At 39.0% G+C, this 24407-nt stretch overlaps 2 protein-coding genes across 3 annotated transcripts in view; one reads left to right on the plus strand and one right to left on the minus strand.

The window, feature by feature from the left end:
• The window catches only part of LOC117803535, an 88666-nt gene extending 86864 nt beyond the window's left edge, over nucleotides 1-1802 (minus strand). Inside the window, exons 1-2 of the mRNA XM_034667652.1 lie at nucleotides 1657-1802; nucleotides 1090-1581 (exon numbers count right to left, since the gene is read on the minus strand). Coding sequence (XP_034523543.1) covers nucleotides 1090-1581; nucleotides 1657-1802 — 638 coding nt within the window. The remainder of the gene's footprint in view (nucleotides 1-1089; nucleotides 1582-1656) is intronic.
• On the plus strand, nucleotides 1306-23614 carry IVNS1ABP (influenza virus NS1A binding protein). 2 transcript variants are annotated; one of them, XM_002920852.4, is made up of 15 exons: nucleotides 1306-1598; nucleotides 7813-8040; nucleotides 8748-8875; nucleotides 9098-9267; nucleotides 9398-9473; nucleotides 11136-11309; nucleotides 11616-11741; nucleotides 13091-13198; nucleotides 17101-17230; nucleotides 17467-17691; nucleotides 18138-18259; nucleotides 18355-18481; nucleotides 18563-18694; nucleotides 18852-19025; nucleotides 20575-22450. In XM_002920852.4, exons 3-15 carry the CDS (start codon nucleotides 8765-8767, stop codon nucleotides 20826-20828), a joined length of 1929 nt encoding a protein of 642 aa, XP_002920898.1. In that variant the 5' UTR covers nucleotides 1306-1598; nucleotides 7813-8040; nucleotides 8748-8764; the 3' UTR covers nucleotides 20829-22450. The 2 variants fall into 2 exon arrangements, with proteins under 2 accessions (XP_002920898.1, XP_034522691.1); XM_034666800.1 differs by lacking the exon at nucleotides 1306-1598 and adding an exon at nucleotides 2269-2410 and having other exon boundaries at nucleotides 20575-23614.
• The last annotated feature ends 793 nt before the right edge of the window (nucleotides 23615-24407 follow it).

A 24407-nucleotide genomic window follows, 5' to 3' on the forward strand; every position in this document is an offset into this window, starting at 1 on the left:
TCAAGATATGAGAGTCATACTAATAAATATCTTAGTTCCTGTTTCCTCCCACAACTGAACAGGGGTGAAAAAACAAGTCTCCTTGCCTCAAGATTTTAGGAAGAAAAGTTGTAAAGCTTCTGTTGCCGACGAAGGGCCCCAACAGTTATTTTTTCTGCTCCCATAAGCATAAATAGTTCATGATAAAGAATGGTAGGCTCCTAGAAATGTCTACAAATTAACTTGAGTGGTCAAATACAAACAAGGTTGGGCCTAGGCCGCTTAAGTGCCCTCCCCAAATCAGGATAAACAGGACGTTAGCTTGGAAACCTCTGCCAAACTCTAAACAACTTTACCTCAGTAAATCCCCTCACCTTTAATCTAGGAAACTTTCCAGCATGCCCTTCAGTCACATGAAGTTGCCGTCAGAGCCCAATATACCTCATGTGTCCCCGGAACAGGTTTGCCTCTTGGGGGTAAAGTGGCAGGGTGGATAACTAAGTTTGGCATGTGGTCTAAGAGGCCCCAGAAGGCTACGATAGGGACTGCAGATTCTCCAGGCTTTTTTCTTTTTCCAAAAGAGGGCAAGACCGGCGAAGAACCGAGTGACTCCGAAAGGAGAGCCGCGCTCAGACTAAACAGAAATCCGGGGGACCAAAAGCAGAAGTAAACAGGTTTTTATAGCAACACTAATATAATAGAAGGCCTTCTCTGACCTCTCCAATGGTTTTTTCGGTTACTGAATCTTTTCACCCCTTCCCCCAGCGTGGCTCTCTTCTCACTCACAATCCCCACGCCCCCTCCCCACCACCCTCCAGCAAAGGTAAGGGCCCACAGCCAACCGCAGACTCTAACGTCCACGGCGGCCAGCTCCAGTCTAGGGCAGTTGCCTAGATGTTAATCTGACGTCGAGAAATCTAATCTCCCACATCTGATCTCCGGCTATTGTGCCTCTAGGGGGAGGCAGCACAGGTGAGGGCGACTGGAGGAAACCAGTTCCGGAACAGTCCGAAAGGGCGACGCGAGGGTGCGAGGCTAGGGAAGGAGACCACAACGCGATAAATAAGAGGCGCGCCCCAAACACTGCCTCTCTCCCTGGGATCACCTTGCCTTGACCTAGTTGAGCCGAGCAGGAAGGAACCCAAGAGGGCGAAGGAGAGGCCGGGCGAGTGGCGGGCGGGGCCGCGAACTGGAGCTTTCTCGTGCTCGCTTGTGATTCGCCAACGGATTCGGCCCGGAAGCTGCCGGGAGGCACTGGCGGCCGCGGCGGCGGCGCACGTGGTGACGTGCGAGGGGGTGCGGCGCGAGCGGGCGGCGGCGGCGGCGGCAGTGTCTCCGGGACGCGCGTGGAGGTAGGTCGCTCGGAGCTGCTCGGCGCAGTTTCTCCGCCTGCTGCTTCGGCGCGGCAGTGCCAGCGAGCGAGCGAGTCCCTGCGAACCCTCGGTGGCGCGGCCTCCTTCTCGCAGCCTTCGCGGACTGACCACTCGTCTTCCCGCTCGACCGCTCCCCCCCTCCGCGGCCTCGAGGCGCTTTCCGTTGGGCCGATTCCCGCCCGCTTCCTCCTGCTCCCCATCGAAGCTCCAGACATGAGTTTTTCCATCTCTTCAGAGATGAACCAGGTAATACGTGCAGGTCCTAGACGGTGGAGGAGGGAGAGGGCGCGACCGGAGTCCGAGCAGAGGGATGGCGCGGGCGGCTGGGGAGACGGTATGAGGCGCGGAGCAGCGTCCTGGTCCCGGGGGAGGACGCTGCAAGCAGCTACCGCGGCTTTCTGGGGGCGAGGAGCCGGCGCCGCGCGGGCCCCGCGCTCCTGGCGCTGCCATGGTTGCCGGGTCGCGTTGGCGGCCGAGGCTAGTGCTGGCCTCTTTAGAGAGAGCTGGGGCAGAGGAAGTAGGGCGGGAGTTTTTGCCCGTGGGATCCTTGGGGGCCTGGGTCAGGGCGCCACAGAGCAGGGATGACTACCGGAAGGAGGACGCGGGAATCTCCTTTCCCGCTGTCAGTAACCGACTCCTAGTGTCTGGGTCTAATCGAGGTCTGGACTCTCCTCCCTGGGACCTCCAGGGACCCGGCACGTGTGGGCGGGGAGCTGCATCGGTGCCTCGGGCCTGGAGTGGGGTGGTACCGCGTCCCGGCTCGCCGTGGGCCGCGGGGTCCTTTGTTCCCGCTCCACGTTGCCCGCTTTTCTTGCCAAGCGCGGGGAGAAGGGGGCGGGAGGAGGGAGGGAGCGGCTGCCCTGACGTGTCGGCGCTGAATGACTGCGTGGCCGGCCAATCCCTGCCGGGGGTGTGCGGGCGCCGGGCGCCTTGCCTTCCAGCCTTGGGAGTGGGCGCCCTCCCGGCCGCGCGGGGAGGAAGGCCTGGGGCTACTGGGCTCTTCAGTCACTCTGGGGCGATCGCCAGCTTTCCTTTTTACAAAAGAAATCGGCGGAGAGGTTTGCTCTTTTTCCATTTTTATACTCATTTTGTAAAAGGGTGTTTGGTTCTAAGTTCTTGATGGTAGTAGGAAAGTATCAGACAATACCAAATTGAGAGTTGAATGTAAGAAGACTTGGACCACAAATATTTTAGAAATAGATTTACTGTTTCTCAATACATAGTAGACAGATCTATTGTTTGAAACAGCTGACGTTTCAAAACCTACAGCAAGTAGAAATAAGCCTAAAGGGCGCAGTTTTGTTTCCTGATGTCTGTTGCCAGTAATGGAGGATAAGCATACCCTGGTATCAAACTGTTCTTTGAGGAGTTTATGTGGTGATCTTCGGTCTAGTAATAAGTAAAAACTTTGGAAGCCTAGTACTACTCTTAACAGTTGAACAAGTAAAGCACGGACTAGACTACCAGAATCCGTATTTTCTTTTAATAATTCTAGCACTGTCCGTTGATTCAAGGATAACGAAATATTGATGAATAGTTTCAGACATAATCGTGCTGAAACTTCCGTCTAAAGATGCTAAGGAAAGCAGTTGTGTATCTGGAGATGAGGCAGACGCTATTTAGAATTGGATTAACAATAGTATCATTTAATGCTAGCTGGCAGGCTACTTATCAAATGTGTATAATTTGGTAGTTGGTGGTAAAACGGAACTAGAACCACTGATTTAAAAGAGACCTAGAATGGTTTTCCTCTGAATTTTTCTAATACACAAAATCTCTATAGTTAATTAGTAGATATTATACCTTGATTTATCTTAATTTGTACCATTTTTCTAACCCTCCCCCCCCAAAAAAAAACAGGATCCCAGGTGTTGGTTTTAGTTTTAAATTGTTATCTTTTGGGCTACTTACTTTAGAGTGGGGGTTTTTTCTTGGTTGAGGTATATTTTAGATGGCAATTGAATGTAGTTTTGCAAATGGTTTTTTAATGTAAAGTGTTTTATTAGGGAAATGTCTTAATCACAGATACTAAGATAAAGTACTCCTGAAAATCATTTCATTGACTTTTCAACAATATGATTTTATAGTCAAAAATCTCCATGAAGGAATTCTAAACAAGGGAGTGATCTCTAGTTTTTTGTTAGAAGCACAGAAAATACATGCTTATCTTCACTTGTAAACTTGAATTACCACCTTTTAAGTGATTTCTAAACCTATCAGTATTTTCCCAACTATCAGATCAGTATTCTAACACTTGTGGTAATAACCTGGGTAGCCGGTAGGTACCTCAGCATTATAATGTCCCAAAGCAAATTCCTCTTTTCCTTCTTTCCTAACTTTGAGCATGCAGCGAACAAAAAATAACCGTTAAGCTTTTTGGAATTCTAATTTTGATACTGATTTTGACAATGATGCCACACACACATATCCAAGCTAAAATACAAGATAAGCAAGGGTATATAATATTTTAATGTCCCTGCTTCCATATTTTATCTGTTCCTCCAGACCATCCCCCACAATTGTGCTAGAGTGTTCTTGCTATAATCTTTTCTGCTCTCCAGCATTGTTTAAACCTTAGCATTGATCTTTCTTATTTCCTCTCCCACTATTTACCATATACATCCTGCAGACTATAATCCATTGAAACAGAAATAGCTGCAGTTTCTGGAATATGTATGCTGTCATACCCCTTTCCTCTTTTGTTTGAACTATTTTCACTGCTTGATTTATCAGTCTTTTTGGTTGGTCTGTGAAGTATTCAGGGCTGGGGAATGGAGTTAAATCCATTGATATTATGAGCATCCCATTCCAAATTGTGCCTGCCATATGTTTGGTGCCATAAATGGGGATACAAGAATTTCAGAACAATGAGGATGGAGGAAGTGAATGGATTCGGTGAGTTTTGAGACAGTAGTTTGAAAGTGACATTGGGAATGTATAACTTCTCGTTTTACAAAGATTGATTTACTTTGCGTAATTATAAAATCCGTCTTTTAAAAAGAGTTCATTGCTATTTTGTCAGTTGGCTGCCCTCAAAAGATTACCTTGAAACTTAAATAACATTTGTAATTTGCCTTGAGGTTTTAAGGATGCTTTTGAAAGTTTGATGCTAACATTTTATCTTGCACTTACTGAAGGCCTGAGAAGAATTTGGAGAGGAGGCCATAATTGTGCCTACCTGTTATACAACTCTTGGATAAGACCTGTTGAATTGTATTTCAGTTAAGCTAATCCTTTTGGGGCCTGTGGTAACATAACATGTGAACTTCTGGGTGTTACTAAAGCAGTTTAATTACTCATTTATGAGTCTTCTGTCTCCATTTTCTTTTACTGGTCATACTAAGGAACTGAAGTGCATTTACCAGAATATATTGTGTTTGACCCCAGTTTTAATTTTTAAAGTGGATTAGTTGAATGTGTATTTTAAATACCAAAGAAAATTTTTTTTTAGATTTTAATTCCAGTGTAGTTAACACAGTGTTACATTAGTTTCAGGTGTACAATATCGTGATTTGACAGTTCCATATATTAGTGCTCATTAAGACAAGTATACTCTTAATCCCCTTCACCTAGTTCAGTCATTTCTCTACCCACCTCCCCTTTAGTAACCATCTTTTTGTTCTCTATAGTTAAGAGTCTGTTTTTTTGGTTTGTCTCTTTTCTTTTGTTCATTTGTTTCTTAAATTTCACATATGAGTGAAATCCTGTGGTATTTGTCTTTCTCTGGTATATTCTGCTTAGCATTATACTCTCTAGATCCATCCATGTTGTTGCAAATGGCAAGATTTCATTCTTTTTTATGGCTGAGTAATATCCCGTTGTGTGTGTGTGTGTGTGTGTGTGTGTGTGTGTGTGTGTGTATTGCATCTTCTTTATCCATTCATCAGTGGATGGATACTTGGGCTGCTTCCATAGTTTGACTCTTGTAAAGCTGCAATAAACATAAGCGTGTATGTATCCCTTTGGATTAGTGTTTTCATATTCTTTAAATACCAAAGAGAATTTTAAGCTTTATGCTTTTATTTAACTCTGGGGTGTTGGGGCTTTGGCTGGGCTTTTGAAAGAAAAAAAATTCTACCCACATTTTTATTCCACTAGTTACTGAGTTTGAGATTCACAGACCAGACTAAGATCTACAAATTTCTAGAATCACTTGAAACTCAATTTGCCCAATGCTTACTTGAGTGAAAGTGACTGCGAACTTTCAAAGACATGGTTTTGCAGGCAGGAGTTGATATGACCTCCTCCAGCTTGGTGGGTGACGGGGGGAGAGTAGGGACCTACAGCATATGAGGACAGTAATTGAGTAAAGTAAGTTTGTTGCATTAACTTAAAAGTCACATGGACTTGGACTAGCTCTTAAAATCAAGTAGGGTTGTACTGATCATTAAAGAGATGGATGAGGTGCATATTAAGACCTTAATGTACTAGAAAGTCTTCAAGTTCTCAGTGTAGAAGAACTCATTTTATTTCAAAACTAATAATATTGTACAAATTTGTATACCTAAAGTTGCTCCAGAAATTCTCCAGTTTTTTCTTCCAATGGACTGGAGTGATTTTAACCATCTCTCCCCCCCCCCAAAAAAAAATTTAAGGTAGAACTTCCAATTTATCAAATATAAACAGATGTCATTTTGTTCTTGGTTAGATCAAGACTAGTTTACACAGAAACACTGAATAATGAATAAAACTGGTCACCCTTTAAAATGTTTATGAATCTCCGTATCATAATTTTCTGGTTTCTCAAAAAGCACATTTTAGTTATATCAACATAATTTGCATGGAGGGATTTCCCCCCCTTTCATCCTTCTTTTAAGAGCAGCTTATGAAACTGAAGTGAAGAGTTATCAACCATGTCTGTGGATTGGCCACCCAAGTATATATATATATCGTATATACAAAGATTTTCTGAATTTTTGAGCTGGGTCTTGGATGAAAATATCTGAAGGTTCCCTTAGGATGGTGTGTTTTCTCTGTGTACATAGAATTGTGTGGTATTTGGAAATAATTTGTATGAACTGATTTCTTAAAAGCTGAACTATCTAATCTAGATGGAGCTGTAGAGCAGAGGAAATCATTATTACATAAGAGTATGGTAACACTTTTGTTGCAGGGGTAAGCATTGACCACAGTCCCAACCTGAGTCAGAATTACTCAGGATGTCCTTGAAATAGAACTTAAGTTCTAGAGAAACCAGTTAGCATGTGGGATCCAGCTCCCATTACAGATTGTGCATGTGTTGAACTTAACGGGTTGTTCAGTTGGAGCTGGACCGGCCTTCAGTGGGTTCTGGGTTAAGTGATTATTCACCTGAACATAATTGTTAGAATTTGGGTTTGATTGATGTATAAGGAGAATCCAGGTAATTTTAAGATGTCCATTTTTAAAAGTATGTACATCTTTCGAATAATTTATTTAGTTCTCATTTCCTGAATTATAATGACATAGTGTCATAGCAGTTCAGGTGATTAAAAAATAAGTACCGTCTGAATTTGACACTTGTAGTTGACGACATGTGAAAATGAAGGGGGAAATGGAGGTAGGACTGAATATGATTACTGTGAAGATGTGGTTTGAACTAGAATTATTTCTTGGTAGTTTATTACTGTATATAAGTAAAAGGACCATACAAAGAACAGCCATCAGTATTTTCCCTTTTGTTTTTTTAGTTCACGTCAACAAGTACTCATCTTTATATTTAGTTTCTAAGCTTGTTGTTTTGGTAGTGGGTAGATGATGAACAAGACAGAGGCTCTGTCTTCCAGGGCCTTGAATCAAGGAAGATACGGAGGTCCACAGAAGGCCAACTCAGAACAGACCAGCTGGAAGATTACACAATGCCTTTCACAGAGTGTTTAGTATGTAGAAGATAGGGAGAAACTTCTCTCAGCTGGGGGGATTTGGCAGGGGCTCTGTGGAGGTAAGATTTCATCTGGCAGAGGTTGCATTAAGGGTGTTCCAAGAAAAGAGAACAACTTGAACAAAGGTACAGAGTCTGGGAAGAGCAGAGTACATCTTGGGGAACACTGTATCTGGTTTGACTGTAACATTGTATACATGTCTGGGAATGATCCCCAAAGGTTGCTTGCTGGCTGGTGAAAATGGACAGATCATATGTTTGTATGTTAGTTGTATTCTAATAGTATAAAGTATATTAGAGTTAACCAATATATGTATTTGTTTTCTAATCTTATGCTTGTATATCTCACTTAAATGATACATGCTATTAGCTCCTGTCTTCAGGGGAAGGTGTTTTTTCGTTTGTTTGTTTGTTTGTTTTAATCACCTGAATAGTTGCAGGCTAAATGAAAAACGTTTATGTATAACTGCATTTGTGTTATTTTTCTGTATTTGTGTCATTTACATCATTTCTTCAAGATAAGGACTTTGTTTGATCTAATCTGCTTAGATCAATGAGAGTCTGATCATTCTGAGTATCTAAAATTTGTCATTATTGCAGATTATGATGCATGATTATCACAGAAGAAATTCGTGTCTATAGCTTTTAAGGACTTGATTACATCATTTCAAGCCTGATAGTTTTGGAATCACCATTAGAGCTTAAGACACCTCTGCCTTCACTTCAACCACCTGTCTTCATACACTGAGGAAGTGCTGAGTTTGAACACTCCTTTGTCCTTGAATTATCTAAGACGTCCCAGAAATCCATTTCTCACCAGTTCAGTAGGTAAGTGAATATTCAGTGCCCAGTATGCTAACAGCATTTATAATTTTCTTAAAGCGGAAGTTAGTAATCATTTGTAGAAAAAAGCATTTTTCTATTTTCTCTTTCTGTAAGCTATTTTGAATTTAAATCAGCTCAAACTGAAATCTATTACTGCTTTTTAATGATGGATTTTATATAGCCATTAGTTCACAAGTAAAGGTAAAGTGGACTTTTTTTTTTTTAAGAACATTAAATTTCTAGCATGTATTCTTAGGAGGTAAGTGATTTCTAATATCCGAACCTTGCAAAGCGAACAAAATTTACATTTGTCTTATCGATCTCTCATTTGAGAGTAAAGCAATGACAGCAGCCCAAAAGACAGAAACCTGTAAGTGATGACCGTTGTACAGGCTTCTTAGATTGCTCGTTGTATGGGCTTGGGCACGGCTGGGTTAACGCTTCTTTCCCTTTGCAGTGAATGTACGTGGAAACCTAGACCAAAGCGTTGAAATACTCACCACTGTATGAATCCTCAAAAAGACTTAGGACCAAAGTATAGGGGTACAAAGACTTGAGTTGCCAGTGTTTCCACAGTGTTTTTGTGTAATAACATTTTTGTGTTGATAGGATGGAATTTGAAAATAAAGATACTATATTACTCTTTAAGGTATAATTATAAAAATCCTCATTTGGGAGTAAAATAACTCTGCTTTCTTTCTGCCCTTTAGCCAAATTTATAAGGAAAATGATTCCCAATGGATATTTAATGTTTGAAGACGAAAATTTTATTGAGTCTTCTGTTGCCAAATTAAATGCCCTGAGGAAAAGTGGCCAGTTCTGTGATGTTCGACTTCAGGTATTTAAAACTTAACTGGAAACCTACAAAATTGCTATTTTATTACTAAAAGCAATAAGTTCTTGAATTTGCTTATTTTCTTTTTCATGGTAGCCATTTCATTGAAATAACTTTAAAAACAATGATTTACTCATAAATACTAGCTAAAGAATCTGATGTGGTAATTAGCTAGAGAAATACATAGTCCACAGTACTTCTAATTTTAATTCCTCATAATTTCAGGTCTGTGGCCATGAGATGTTAGCACACAGAGCAGTCCTGGCTTGCTGCAGTCCCTATTTATTTGAAATCTTTAATAGTGATAGTGATCCTCATGGAATTTCTCATGTGAAATTTGATGATCTCAATCCAGAAGCTGTTGAAGTCTTACTGAATTATGCCTACACTGCTCAGTAAGTACTGTATAAATTGTATAATTAGGGGATATGATCAGGAAATTCCAAGTCTCTCTAAATTTATTTCAATTAAGTATCTGTGTTTTAAGGTCTTAGTATCCTAAGCGATAACTTCTTTTTTTTAAAGGTTGAAAGCTGATAAAGAATTGGTAAAAGATGTTTACTCTGCAGCAAAAAAGCTGAAGATGGACCGAGTAAAGCAGGTAGAGTACCAGAAGTTAACATATAAGGAAGACTTACTAGCAAGTGTGCTTTTACATGGTTAGAATGAGTAATTTGTCATAAACCAATTTTAAGTTTTAAGACTTGAAAATGTCCCCCTTTTCCCCTAGAGAACTGAATATTATTTTAACCATTTATTAACTATTAAGCTATAGTTATTTAGCAAGGTCATATTTCTCTCAGATAATTTGAGCTAAACCCTTGCTTTTCAGTGGTTTTTTCGGCCAGGTAGCTGTATCAGTCACTGATAGCAGGATGTAAAATACTCTTGTTTTTCTCAAGAGTTAATCATATAACTTATATTCTCAGTTTATTTGTTCTTCTACACTCTCGAGTTCTTCTTTAAAAAGGACTCCTAGAATTTAATGCCATTGAACTGCTTAATAATTCATAGGACAAAAGGCATTCGGGGCATCTGGGTGGCTCAGTCAGTTAAGTGTCTGCCTTCAGCTCAGGTCATGATCCCAGAGTCCTGGGATCAAGTCCCACATCAGGCTCCCTGCTTCTCCCTCTCCCTCTGCCTCTCCCCGCTGCTGTGTGCTCCCACACTCACTCTAATAAATAAAATCTTTAAAACAAAAAAAAAAAAGCAATGATTTTCTAATTTGGGAGTCAGTAAAACTGTAAGCCAGCTGCCTGTTATAAAGCTTTATTGGAACATACCTATCATTTACATATGGTCNATTTTATTATTTATTCAACAGAGATAGAGACAGCCAGCGAGAGAGGGAACACAAGCAGGGGGAGTGGGAGAGGAAGAAGCAGGCTCATAGCAGAGGAGCCTGACGTGGGGCTCGATCCCATAACGCCGGGATCACGCCCTGAGCCGAAGGCAGACGCTTAACCGCTGTGCCACCCAGGCGCCCCTCCCACACTCACTCTAATAAATAAAATCTTTAAAACAAAAAAAAAAAAGCAATGATTTTCTAATTTGGGAGTCAGTAAAACTGTAAGCCAGCTGCCTGTTATAAAGCTTTATTGGAACATACCTATCATTTACATATGGTCTCTGGCTGCTTTCCACCTGTAGTGACAGAGTTGAATAGTTGTGACAAAGACAATATGGTTCAAAAACCTGAAATACTATTTAACCTTAAGAGGAAGTTTCCTGGCCCCTCCTGTAATGTCACTTCTCTGCTTAAAAATTCTTCTATGATTTATAGCACATATTCCTCAAGTTAGCACTGCAGTTTTTCCCTAATGTAGTTGCTATTTTTCCAAAATTATTTCCTCCTTATCTTTTGCTCTAGCTAAACTAAATCGTCCACAACATCTCTCTTCACTACTCCCTCTATTCTGCATTCAGCATCATCTCTCATGTAGATCCCAGTTCAGATACTGCCTTCATGACGAAGTCTTATCTAATTATTCTAGTTGGAAATGCTTATTTGAACATTTCATATGCATTATCAGAGCATTTCAGTTTGTTGCATCTTCCCTTAAACAACTTAGACATTTGTATGGCATTCTTTGATGTTTATTGTTTGTATACATATGTTCTTCCCAATGTTAAAGTTGTTTGATTAGGGCAGTGATTTTTGGTTCATCTTTTATATCTTCACATAATGCTTACACACTGAGGATTAAATATTCGTTAAATAAAATATATGTAAGTGTTGGTACTTGTTTATTTCTTTTCCAAGGTTTGTGGTGATTATTTACTATCTAGAATGGATGTTACCAGCTGCATCTCTTACCGAAATTTTGCAAGTTGTATGGGAGACTCTCGTTTGTTGAATAAGGTTGATGCTTATATTCAGGAACATTTGTTACAAATTTCAGAAGAGGAAGAGTTTCTTAAACTTCCACGGCTAAAGGTAAGGAGTAAAAATCTATAAAGAGATATTACTACTTAGTTCCAGGCACGGAATTTTTGTCCATGTTTCAAGCATGTAAGTAATGGTTGGGAAAAAGACAGTACATTGAAACAATACTGTTATTTTTAGCAGTGTAACTGCCTACCCATATGTGTATTTTTTTGACTACCGATTTTTTTATAAATTAGAGTAAATATATGGAATGTGATTGGGCATCTGTGACTGTTTTATTATGAAATTGAGCATTAAGCTGAGAATTAGAGGTTCAACACTGATCTATGTGTCACTGTTTTTTCCTAAATCTAGTTGGAGGTAATGCTTGAAGATAATGTTTGCTTGCCCAGCAATGGCAAATTGTATACAAAGGTAATCAACTGGGTGCAGCGTAGCATCTGGGAGAATGGAGACAGTCTGGAAGAGCTGATGGAAGAGGTTAGTTTTAAAGTAAATGGGATTCAACAATTCTTAAAAATTATTTTGCTATAACGTGAAGGATTCCCTTTCACTTTTATTTTATAACCATGACCCTAAAGAATTTAAATTTTGCTATAGGTACCCCTAAGCTGAGAAACAGGGGGGGTGTCCAGGTGAGCTGAATGAACCGTTCAGTTTGGTCTTCTGCTTTTCTTTTTTTTATTTCTTTGCTTATTATGTGCTGTTAACTTCCTTTAAAGTAGCATGTAATTTGCTTTAGAAATGGGAGGTGGTACTGAAATTTTCCATAGATTCTTAATTTTTCTTCACAGGTTTTTGCTTTAAATTTGAAAGTAGGTAAAAGCTTCTAATGGTTGTTCCTCCCCATTGATTTATCTCCCCATAGGTTTATTAACAAAACTAGGATACCCAAGACTGAAGAAACAAGAAGAAACCTCAAGTGTATTGACACGTAAAGAAGCAGCAGTCCTGCCCCAGTTCTCCTAAGAAAAATCCGCTGTGGGCAGAGAACGATGATGATTTAATGGTGTTTACTCCTTTACAGGATTCTATCTTTAAAGCTTTGTGTTATTCAATGGTGTTGTTCATACATACAGTCACTCACTTAACTTGGGCTACTTTTTAAAAATACACAAGAAAAATTGGATGGAGAGATGGTGGGAATTAAACATATGCAGATGGAGCCGTAGAGTGACCTTGCCTCCGTCATTCCGTTTAAGCCTTTTGGATTCACTGAAGGCTTTATCAGATCTGTTGGGCCTTGAAACCTGCTGTTATCATTATGTTCTAAGAAGGCTAACAGGTCATCTCTTAAGTTTTATATAGTTTCTCATTTGAAAATCAGGTGCATTAACCATGTGTTTGCATCTGCTAAGGGAGGTGTCTCTACAGCTTGTTTTGCGTTTTGCATTTGCTTTTTATGTGTTTTTCTTGACATTGCCTACAGGACAGAAATGTTAATGCAAATCAGACCACTTCAAAGGTGTAAACCATATTCCATATTTTATTGTAAATATGTATATTCTATAAGAGCCTATATATACTGTACTAGTGCTTTTTTTCTTAATGCTATATAATAGAAGCTATGAGAAAATGAAGATTTCTTTCAAGCCAATCAAGCCAAGGACTCTTCAGCCAGTATTAGAAGATTCTGTATTTGATTTTTGTTTTTTAAATTTTTACAACCATGACCTGTATTTTCTTTACTTCGGGATCCTGCCAGAGCAAGATGTCAAGAAGTTCAAGAAGCATACTGGAGGTTACCTTGAGGCGTTTGTGTGATCTGCATACTAGTGGAGTAGCCATGGAGACGGTAGCCACATGGGTGTTCTGTTGCTGTTTTGCAGGTTCAAACCTTGTACTACTCAGCTGATCACAAGCTGCTTGATGGGAACCTACTAGATGGACAGGCTGAGGTGTTTGGCAGTGATGATGACCACATTCAGTTTGTGCAGGTACACATTGCACATCTGAGGTAACCTCAGGTTAAAATGTGATTAGAGCATTTTATAGCATACTGAAATTTTCCTTTAATAAAGGAAAGTGGAAGAATTCATTGGTATAACTGAAGAGAAACATTTTCGGGACAAAACAAGCCAGTCTTTCTTATAGTTACTGTTTTTGCCACATAAAAAGAAATTAATTCAACACATTTAGATTTTTTTTTCCTCAATGAAATAGGATTTACAGGTAGTAAGAAGAAAGGCCAATAAGATGAAGCAAAGTAGAAATTGATTTTTTGGATTAGATTACAAAAAAATAGTTTGCAACAGGAATGAGTATTGTCAGACCCCCCCCCTTTTTTTTTAAATCTCAGGTATAAACTTTTTTAGTCTAGGGACAAATAGTTTAGAGAAAAGTACACAAATCATAAGTATCAAATAGTAAACCCACTAATTTAAACACTGCTTGGGTCAAGAAGAGAGTTCTACCATCCTGGAAGCCTTTCCCCTTCCCAGTCACTTCCTTACACAACCCCCCGCCCCAGGAAACCATTATTCTAACTTCTGAAACAATAGTTTGCCTGTGTTTGGAGTGTACATAAATGGTGATAGAGGATGCAGTCTTTTTGTTTGGCCTTCAGCTTAGCATTCTATTTGTGAGGGATAAATTATAGAGTAGGCTGAGTTAACTCAGTTTTAAGAGATGGTTTTCTTTAATAGAAAGTATATGATAAAACAAACCTGACTGGTGAACATCTCAGGTATTCCATGGCAATAGTGGCCAAATATCTTTATTTTCACAAAAAGTGTCAGGGTTTGAGTTAGTTGAGAACTTTGTTCATAGTTGTGCATTTTGAACACTTAGGATATTTTTCCTCATAACTCTAAGATGTTAACATTTTTTTAAAAATTACTCTTTCAAAAAGCAAAGTTTGAGTGCCTGATAAGTGGCAGGCCATGGTGTTAGGTGTGTGAGGGACAGTGTCTGGTTGCAGGACCTTACAGCAGTGGATTGAAAAGGTACAGTCTTAGAAGAGGCATCTACAAAAGGCATAAAGGGGAGGGCATGGTGGAGCAGGAGAGAAATTAGGAAAATTTTACAGAGGAGGCAACATTTGAGCAGTCCTAGGATTGAGGAGTTTGCATAGCAGATAAAGGGAAGTGTGTCACAAAGCAAAAACACGTCTGCAAGGATGATAGGCTTAGAATGGCAGGTCACAAGGTTGGGAAAATAGGTAAATGCCACCTGATGGGGGCTTACACTTGATCCTTCAGGTAGTGGGGAGCTTTCAAAGATTTTTAGACCAGGGAGGAGAGTGATATGAAGAGCTATATTTCACAACTTTCATAACAGCAGTCCAACAATAGGGGGATTGGTTAAATTACTGTATTTCTAAACAGCAAAAATCACATGGTTAACTATCAGATGGGCAGTCTCTAGGTAATGGGACTCCAACTGATCTATGGTTTGTTTCCTTTTGTTTTTCTTACTCTAATAAATGACTGCATTAAACCCTTCAATTTTTATGACCCAGGTACAGAGGGTAGATTAAAGCTTGTGAGACCAATTTACAGACTATGACAAGCAGTCTTTTAAAAACATGATGGCTTGATCCAGGGACATGAAGTAGGAAGAGTGGACTCTAGGCATTTTTAGTTTCAAAGGTTGAGTGAGTCCCTAGTGAATATTTAGAATAAGAAAATTAAGGAAAAGGAAGAATTTGAGGAAATGGGATTCTGACAAATGTGACTTATTAGAAGGTGGTTCCCTGGATAAAGATCATGAAGTAAAACAGGATGAGGGGACACATTAGGCTTGAGGAATAGGAAAAGAGTTTGAGAAGAAGCCATTAGAAAGGAAGGAAGGAATTAGAATCAAAATATGTTTAAAAGCTAGCTAACATAGATGGAGAAAGTTTGAAGGACGACAATAAATTGTTAATTGTGTCAAATCACTCTTTGGGAGGTCATGTAAAAGAAGGTTATAGATAACATCTCTTCTGCATTAGTTTTGGGAGGCCACTTGGTAACCTTTAGAGGGTGAAAGTTCCAAAGAGTATGAAGGTCAAGAATCCCTTAGCTTGAGAAGTAATAGTGGTTCAAAAAGAAACAGCCACCATTGATTACCCCCTGGGGAGTCAGAGGCAAAGAAAGGGGGGCCAGTGGGTAGCTGGGTGGGAGCTGATACAGGAAAGTTTGAAGGTAAAGGAGAGGAAAAGATGGTGTTTGAAAATGTTCAGGAAGGAATATAAAGGAATTAACCAGCACTTCTATATGACTTGTTAAAAAAAAAAAAAACCCAAATAGTCTTCATCGTTACTATGCTTTTCTCTTCACGTTGATTTTTTTCTCAATTATAGTCCATATGTTAGAACAGTTTTCTTACTGTGATAAAAGCTCTTAATTTAAGCATCATCAGCTTGTGATACTTTGGATCCCTTCTTCCCGCAGGTTGGGATGGGGTTTTATGTACCTTGTAATTTCTAGTAGCAGAGGACACAAGTCCGTTGTAATATAAAGAAAGTGGCCATATACTCAGAATTTCTAATCTTTTAGTTGTATTGCATTTGGCAGTGCATATTTTCTCTGAGTATTGTTATCTATCAGATGGATTGGCAGTACTGTCCTTACTGGATTAAAAGAGATGATGTGAATAAAGTGCCTAATAATACCTAGGTATATAATAAATGTCTAAGTAGAATTTAATGGTAACCATTAACATGGTACATTCTCTGCCTCTTCTCAAAATAGCCTACGTATGCTGTAATCACGCTTGTTGAGTGGCCCAGACCAGACTTTTCACAGCTTTAGGTAGCTACCAAAATCTTTTCCTCCAAGAGTTGTTACATGGCTTTTTTGCTTCCACAAGAAACAAATTTCTAAATTTGGGTAAATTTAGGTAAATCTTGCCTACCCTACCCATGTGGCTCTGGCCCTGGGAACCGAAATAAGTGGATAAGCAGACTTGGTCAGGTACTGAGGTGGTAGCTGTTTGTTTGGTAGTTCCTTTTAGGGTGTCTTTGATTCCTCTAACTCCATATGATCATATCCTTTAAAGGCGTCAAGGACTAAAATAATTGGAAGAAAACCATCACAGGGAACTCATACATAAGAACACAGTGTAATTCTCTTACAATCATTTGAAAATTTGTAGCTTTGCCCATTTTTCCCTCTTTTAGTGTTCCTGTATATTCTACTTTTGTGGATGTTTGGTTCTTTTAGTAGTAGTGTTCTATTTCTGGTTACTATTTTTTATTTTTATGTTTTGTTGTAGTTTAATTTGTCTAGAAAAGCACTCTATAATATGTGTAAGGTGGTCCTGAAGAAATATACCTTTCAGTGTTTCTTGTAACTGCCACTTTTATCCTGAAAAATACTTCTCAGAGGGACTGGATTGGATAAATATCTGCTCACTTTTTGCTGGCATTGTATGAAAGATATCAGAATACATACGATTTAATGACACTTGACAGTTTGTCTTAGAGACAGGGGGTTAAATGTATTATTTCGGATAATTCATCCCCTTTAAATTAATAACCTCTTTTGGAAGATGATTGTACACTTAGTATAAAGATTCTGTGAGCTTATGTAGATTATTGGAGGGGTGGTTCTCCCCCCTCCCCTTGAGGTATCTGATCCTTGATCTACAACTTGTTTTTTTTAATGGCTTAAATTGAGCTTTTCCTGACCAGCCTACTTGTGTAGGTACAGTTGTTTCATTGCAAGTGGAGATGGAAGTGTGCCAGTAATTTGTGTCCGTTGGAAGGTGTTGGTTTGTCAAATTTAGGTATGCTATAAACGCCAGACGTAGCTGAAAGATACTGTTTTTTCAGTGTTGTGGAATAGCTCAGGAACAAAGGTACGCCAGGTACGGTCTTTGGCTAGGTTTCTGTAGCTACCTTTTGATTTTGCAGAAAAAGCCACCACGTGAGAATGGCCATAAGCCGATAAGTAGCAGTTCCACTGGATGTCTCTCTTCTCCAAATGCTACAGTACAAAGCCCTAAGCACGAGTGGAAAATCGTTGCCTCGGAAAAGACTTCAAGTAAGTGTATTACACTTGTTAGATTGTCTTTGAGTTATTTATTTTTAAAGAAGGAGTATTGAGCGGAACCATTTAATAACTTTGAAAGTGACTATTTGTGGAGAAAAAAGAAGCAACTAAATTTGGAAAACAATAGCAGATCATTCCACTCTGGAATCTGGAGTCCAATTCAGGATCACACAGCAACCAAAAGTAATAATAATTGCATCTTAAACATAGAACTTTTGTGCTTACAGATAACACTTACTTGTGCCTGGCTGTGCTGGATGGTATATTCTGTGTAATTTTCCTTCACGGGCGAAACAGCCCACAGAGCTCACCAACGAGTACTCCAAAACTAATGAAAAGTTTAAGCTTTGAGATGCAACCAGATGAGCTAATAGAAAAGCCCATGTCTCCCATGCAGTATGCACGATCTGGTCTGGGGACAGCAGAGATGAATGGCAAGCTCATAGCAGCAGGTAAGAACAGAAGGATGAGTGTTTTCTTACTGGAAACTTTCAACTGGCTAAGCCTCTTAAATGGACATGTGAACTTTGGAAGACAAGAGATTAATGTGTCTTCTTCCTTGGCATTCTTCTTTACCACATTCTAAAAAGACCAAGAAATAAAAAGTAAATACTGCTATGTTGCCTAACCTTTAAGTAAATGTCTATTTCTAATTCTTAAATTATAACTTAGCTGAATTATTCTGTCCTTATTTTCAAGCCAAGACTAAGCAATTTACTCATACTGATAATGTTGTTCGGCTATTATAAGCTGTTAGTTAAAACACCAACTAATGGGGCCATATTAAGTCTATGAATAAAAGTTCCTTTTCTCGTACAGATTGCTTAAATCATTCTGGACCAGAAACCCTCGTCCAATTTAACATCTTAAACATAAACCTTGATGGTTCTTTTACCAGGTGGCTATAACAGAGAGGAGTGTCTGCGAACAGTTGAATGCTATGATCCACATACAGATCACTGGTCCTTTCTTGCTCCCATGAGAACACCAAGGGCTCGATTTCAAATGGCTGTACTCATGGTAAGTGCACTGTGTTGCAGGAGGAAGCAGTCCATATTCAGCTGTTTCTTAAACTTCAGAATGGCAGAAATTCTCATCTCTCATTTTTGATACAGGGCCAACTCTATGTGGTAGGTGGATCCAATGGCCACTCAGATGACCTGAGTTGTGGAGAGATGTATGATCCAAGCATAGATGACTGGACTCCTGTTCCAGAATTGAGAACTAACCGTTGTAATGCAGGTAAAATTACTTTTCTACTGGGATAATCAGTATTTAAATATGATAATTATCAGTATATAACCTTATTTTATGCTCACATAGGAGTGTGTGCTCTGAATGGGAAATTATACATCGTTGGTGGCTCTGATCCATATGGTCAAAAAGGACTGAAAAACTGTGATGTATTTGATCCTGTGACAAAGTCGTGGACAAGCTGTGCTCCTCTTAACATTCGTGAGTTGATTTTTTTGTGTGTTCTGTTTTTTGTTTTGGGGGGAGTATTGTGTTTTGTTTTGTTTTGTTTTTAACTTCTGAATCAACAGTATATGTAGTATACGACTTGTAGCTTTGGGAGATAAAGTAATAATTTTGGTTTGACTTGACTTTATAGGTAGACACCAGGCTGCAGTCTGTGAGCTTGGTGGTTATTTGTACATAATTGGAGGTGCAGAGTCTTGGAATTGCCTGAACACAGTAGAACGTTACAATCCTGAAAATAACACCTGGACTTTAATCGCACCCATGAACGTGGCTAGGCGAGGAGCTGGCGTAGCTGTTCTTGATGGTGAGTGTTGGAATTTGGAAAAGTGAGGAATGGGAGTGACAAGAATTTCTTCTAAAATTCCAAGAGAATGTAAGTGATGACTATATACTTGTGTAATTAGAACTCAGAAGCAGCCATCTTTTCTGATGTAGTAGGGATTGATGGCTTGTCTTTTCGAGGTCTTTTCTAATAGAGACTTAGTATTTAATAATAAAAACATATCAACACACTAGTCTTTTGCTGCGTGGCTGAATGAAGTTCTAAGTCCTTTCCTTCCATAAACCATATGCAAAACATATCATCTTGGAGTTCCTTTAGAGCAAGAATTCAAAGAATTGGATTGCAAAGCAAAAATAAGTGATCCTCTAGATCTAGTCTTTCCTGTCTACTCTGTACCGGACTGGAAGCAATGCTGACCATTGTAACGAGTCTTCCCAAAGCACTGAACTTGGTATTACATAGACACAGCTTTCTTTTCACATCCATTTTATTGATTTACATGTTTAATTATGTAATTATAATAATGAGTTTAGTTAGCATTGTCTTGGGAATAAAGTAGAATCTTAGTTAAGCTTGTGGCTTAACTGCTGAAAGCATGGATGTGTAGACATGCCAGCAAGTAGCCTACGGGCCGATAGCCCGCGGCCCACCCCGAGTCTTGTCAGTTCTTCTATAAATGCATAGATGCAGACAGGGTAAGTGACAGTCAGATGAGAAAATAATGAATTTTTTTTTAAGTTATACAGTATTTAATGCTAACATTTTATCTGTTTGAAAATAACTTATTAACTGCTCTACATATATATTTGAAAACAAGTGATAACTCCTGGTCTGTTTCCAAGAGGCTTTTGTACCAGAATAATTTTACATAGTTGGAAAGCTCAAGAAAATGTTCAGTTATCTAAAATCTGCCTTTTTTTTTTTTTTTAAAGATTCTATTTATTTATTTGACAGAGAAAGAGGCGGTGAGAGAGGGAACGCAAGCAGGGGGAGTGGGAAAGGGAGAAGCAGGCTTCCCACTGAGCAGGGAGCCCGATGCGGGGCTCAGTCCCAGCATGCTGGGATCATGACCTGAGCCAAAGGCAGACGCTTAATGACTGAGCCACCCAGGCGCCCCTGAAATCTGCTTTTCTATAACTTCTTTTGAATCTTAGTTCTTAGGCACTGGACTAGGAACAAAATTTCCAGTGCACAGAACTACTCTGGCTTGTCGCTAACTAGCCGCATTTTTAGATGAATTGTCCACCTTTGTGCCTCATTTCATCTGTGAAATGGCAGTAATAGTGGCTACCACAAAGAATTGTTGTGGGAGAATTACACGTCAGTTACATGGCTACCCCTGTCCTTTTAAATTGCCTGAGTTCCGGGTATGAATGGGATTTTATCAATTTTATTCTGTTTGTATCCACAGCTTCTAGAGAGCACTTGCCACATTAAGTGAGGCATTTAACGAGTACTTTGATAGAATGAGCAGGCATTTCTACTAAGAACCACTGATTTTAGCAAAAAACAGATGAAGTCGTTTTTTTATCATTCTCTCTAGACTTACCTTGTTTCCTTTCTCTTTTAGGAAAATTGTTTGTAGGTGGCGGCTTTGATGGTTCTCATGCCATCAGTTGTGTGGAGATGTATGACCCAACTAGAAATGAATGGAAGATGATGCGAAACATGACTTCACCAAGGAGCAACGCTGGGATTGCAACTGTAGGGAACACCATTTATGCAGTGGGAGGATTTGATGGCAATGAATTTCTGAATACGGTGGAAGTCTATAACCTTGAGTCAAATGAGTGGAGCCCCTATACAAAGATTTTCCAGTTTTAACAAATTTAAGACCCTTTCAAACTAACAGGCTTAGTGATGTAATTGTGTTTAGTAGAGGTACACTTGTGAATAAGGAGGGTGGGTGGGGATAGATGTTGCTAACAGCAACACAAAGCTTTTGCATATTGCATATTATTAAACATGCTGTATATACTTTTTGTGTTTATTGGGAAAGGAATGCAAAGATGAAGGTCTGTTTTGTGTATTTTTAGGACTACTTTGGTTATTTTACTTTTTGGAAGTTGATATTGTAAAAGAATAAACCAAGACTTGATCGGGCATGTCATTTCAAGTCCCCTCTCCTCCACATTTGTTTTTGCCAATTTGCACATTAAATGACTCTTCCCTCAAACATGTATTATGGGGCAGGAGGGGGTAGGGTTTAAGATCTAGGCAGTTGGGTTTTTTAAGGGCCCTTTTTCAATAACTGGAACACTCTATACAAAAGAGACTTATTTAACTAGATGACAATTACTATTTTTGTTTTTATTAAAAGAAAAGAAAGCTGACATGCCTACCAAGATTTAATCTTTTATGATTGCCTTTTTATAACTTTTTATATTCTCAGCACAGTGCTTTACCTGTTGAAGATATGGCAGATTCAGATTACCGAAGCAGAGTGGCAGTTGTAAAGGGTGCATAGTGAGGTGTTTCTTTTATACGCCCAGAATGCAAACTTCGAAGCTTTTGCCTCAGCTACTTTTTTTTTTTGAGAATGCAGTACCAATGTTTATTTGAATGGAGTTGCTGAACAGTAACATAGCTGTGATTTTTATTTGAAACACTGATTTCAAATATTTTGACTTCTTGAGGGTATATTTTATATAGCAAGACATTTAATATATAACAGTAAAGAACGGTGAAGTACTTTATTTTCTAAATAATTCCTGTCTTTATTTATCATTAACAAAACAATCCTAAATAGCGCCCTCGATTGTGAAAAAAAATTAAACTGTATTGGGTTTATGAATGCGGCCTTTATCAGAACTATGTTTTTGTTCAGTTTTTCTCTTCATATGGATAAATACTGGTTGGGGTGACTTTATAATGTGTAGTGCTACACATTCTGGTGCCAAAATTAGCACAGCCTAATGCTTGCTGCCGATGCAGACATATTAAAGGTACTTTGCAGGAAATCCTTGCACCATGGAATTACTATCCAAATGTTGTTTGTGTACTCATTCATGACTAAAAGTTTTGGGGACAATTTTTTTTTTCCCTAGTAATGATGAGCTTTAGGTATTTGTGGGAAAATAATCACCTGACATGTCTGAAATAAGAACTGATGGTAAGATTTTTTTCTCAGAAGACAAACACACAGGAATCTAATGAGCCAACTAGGACAAGACGACTACCAGTGGCTAACTTGGATTAGGAAGAAAATTGTTCCACTGGTACTTCGACATCTTCTGTCTCTCATTTATTCCACAAAGAACTGTCAAGAAAGCTCACCTAGTGGCCGTGTAGTTGCTGACTATATTTATTGCTGGCTTGGTTTTGGACTAAAACTAGGTTGGCAGATTTGAATTTGCCTAATAGGATGACTATTTTTTTAAATAGATCTGTATATGTTCTATTTAGCCCAAGGAAATAAAATTTTAGTTGGGGATTCAGCAGTGAAATTCTTGAAATTACTTCTCAATTCCTAAGTAACCTGCTAATTCCTCAGTAGCATTAAGCAAATACTAGGTGTGGATACTCTGGATGAGAGTTTTTCTGTATTATATTATTGATGCCAAACAGGTAATTTGGTGGTTAAAAGTATGTTTTTTAAGTATGTTTTGAATATAAGAAGCTCCCCTAAAGGAAAAAAAAAGTGCTCATTGACCAGTTGTTTATATTTACCTGCAACTAAAAGGTACACGTTTTTCTTGAGGGAAGGAGAAAATGTGGCATAGCCTCAACATAATTAAAAAAATTTTTTACCATCAGTATGGGTTTTGGGGTAGTTTAGAAATCACATTGGTAAGGGGCGCCTGGGTAGCACAGTCGTTAAGCGTCTGCCTTCGGCTCAGGGTGTGATCCCGGCGATCTGGGATCGAGCCCCACATCAGCTCTACCACTGGGAGCCTGCTTCCTCTCCCACTCCCCCTGCTTGTGTTCCCTCTCTCGCTGGCTGTCTGTCAAATAAAATCTTTAAAAAAAAAAAAATCATTGACATTTTAAAAAAAAATAACATTGGTAATAACCACCCTTGTAATCAATTGTAACAATGCATAAAACATACTAGATGCCTAAAACAGTAGCAAAACTATAAAATACCTGCTTGAATTAGTATTAATTGGTTATACTCACATAAATTTTCTTTTATTGTGATGTTTAAGGTAGAGTTTTGATTTTTGGCTTCTAGTATGTCATATATGCTTTCCTAATCAACATGTTTTAGAATTCCTTATATTTTAGGGGGAAAAATAGAATCATAGGGTGCATAGTGCACCCTATGATTTCTCCAGATCTTAGAATTCTTAAAACTGAAGTAGGTAACAGGGAAAGAGTCCCTGGAAGATGTTTCTGCAACTTCAAAGTTGCCTTTGGAAGAGTATGAGATCACAGAAAATTTTGTCTCTATAAAATTAGTCATTTATTTGTATCCTACTTGGTTCCAAGAAAGGATTTGAAGAGTCTTTCATTGGATGACTGGATGAATTAACTGGGTGAAAACAAACAAACAAGGAAACACCAATGTATGTAGTAAAATGGTGGTTACCAGGTGATTGGGGTGGATAAGAGTGGTGGTGTTTAAGGGTACAGACTTGTAATGAGTAATAAATAAACCTGAGATCTGATGCACGGTATGATGAATATAGATAATAATGTTGTGCTGTAACGTAATGTGATAAATATCACTCCATGGCAGTCATATTGCAATATATAAATGCATCAAAGTAAGCAATACACCTTAAACTTAACACAGTGTTACATGTCACATTTAGTGGAATCATCTGTAGGTTAACAAGGAATTCTTTGAAGCACCAGTTTCTTTCGTAGTAAAACCAGGTCTCAGTTGTAACATGATGCAGTGAGCAACAGGTACTAGCACAATGGCCAAAAGAATATCGAAACTTCGCTATTAATAGCTCCGTGCCTTACTGAGGGTTGAATAAGAGTAAGAAGCAAAAGCTCAGTTACTAGTATGTATAGGGTTGATATCTCGTGGAAATAATCTAAAAAGGGTATATGTCTGAATAGTTGGCTACACATTTCCTCAAAGTGAGCAAAGGGGGTAATTTGAGCCTGGGAAAAAGGCACACACAGTACCAAACTTGGACGAAGGAAAGCAAGAAATGAGGGAATGACACAAGATGAAACAAATATACAGCAAGTTAAGAATAAGAGTTGCTGAATTAAAAGGTTGAAAGGCACCTACCAAATGTAACTAGTTCAGTAATTAGCAGGGCCAGCTATCCATTAAGGCTACTCCCAAATCCTTAGAATTCTTAAAACTGAAGTAGGTACCTCCATCAAGCATTTTGTCTCAAACAAAGGTGGTACCAAGTCTTTAAAGGTCCAGGCTTGAAAGAAAATGCCTGATAATGATTGGGACCCAGAACTCAACTTTAAAAAAAGTAGATGGACAAA

This window comes from Ailuropoda melanoleuca, chromosome 8 (assembly GCF_002007445.2).
Source record: "Ailuropoda melanoleuca isolate Jingjing chromosome 8, ASM200744v2, whole genome shotgun sequence".
Lineage (NCBI taxonomy): Eukaryota > Metazoa > Chordata > Mammalia > Carnivora > Ursidae > Ailuropoda > Ailuropoda melanoleuca.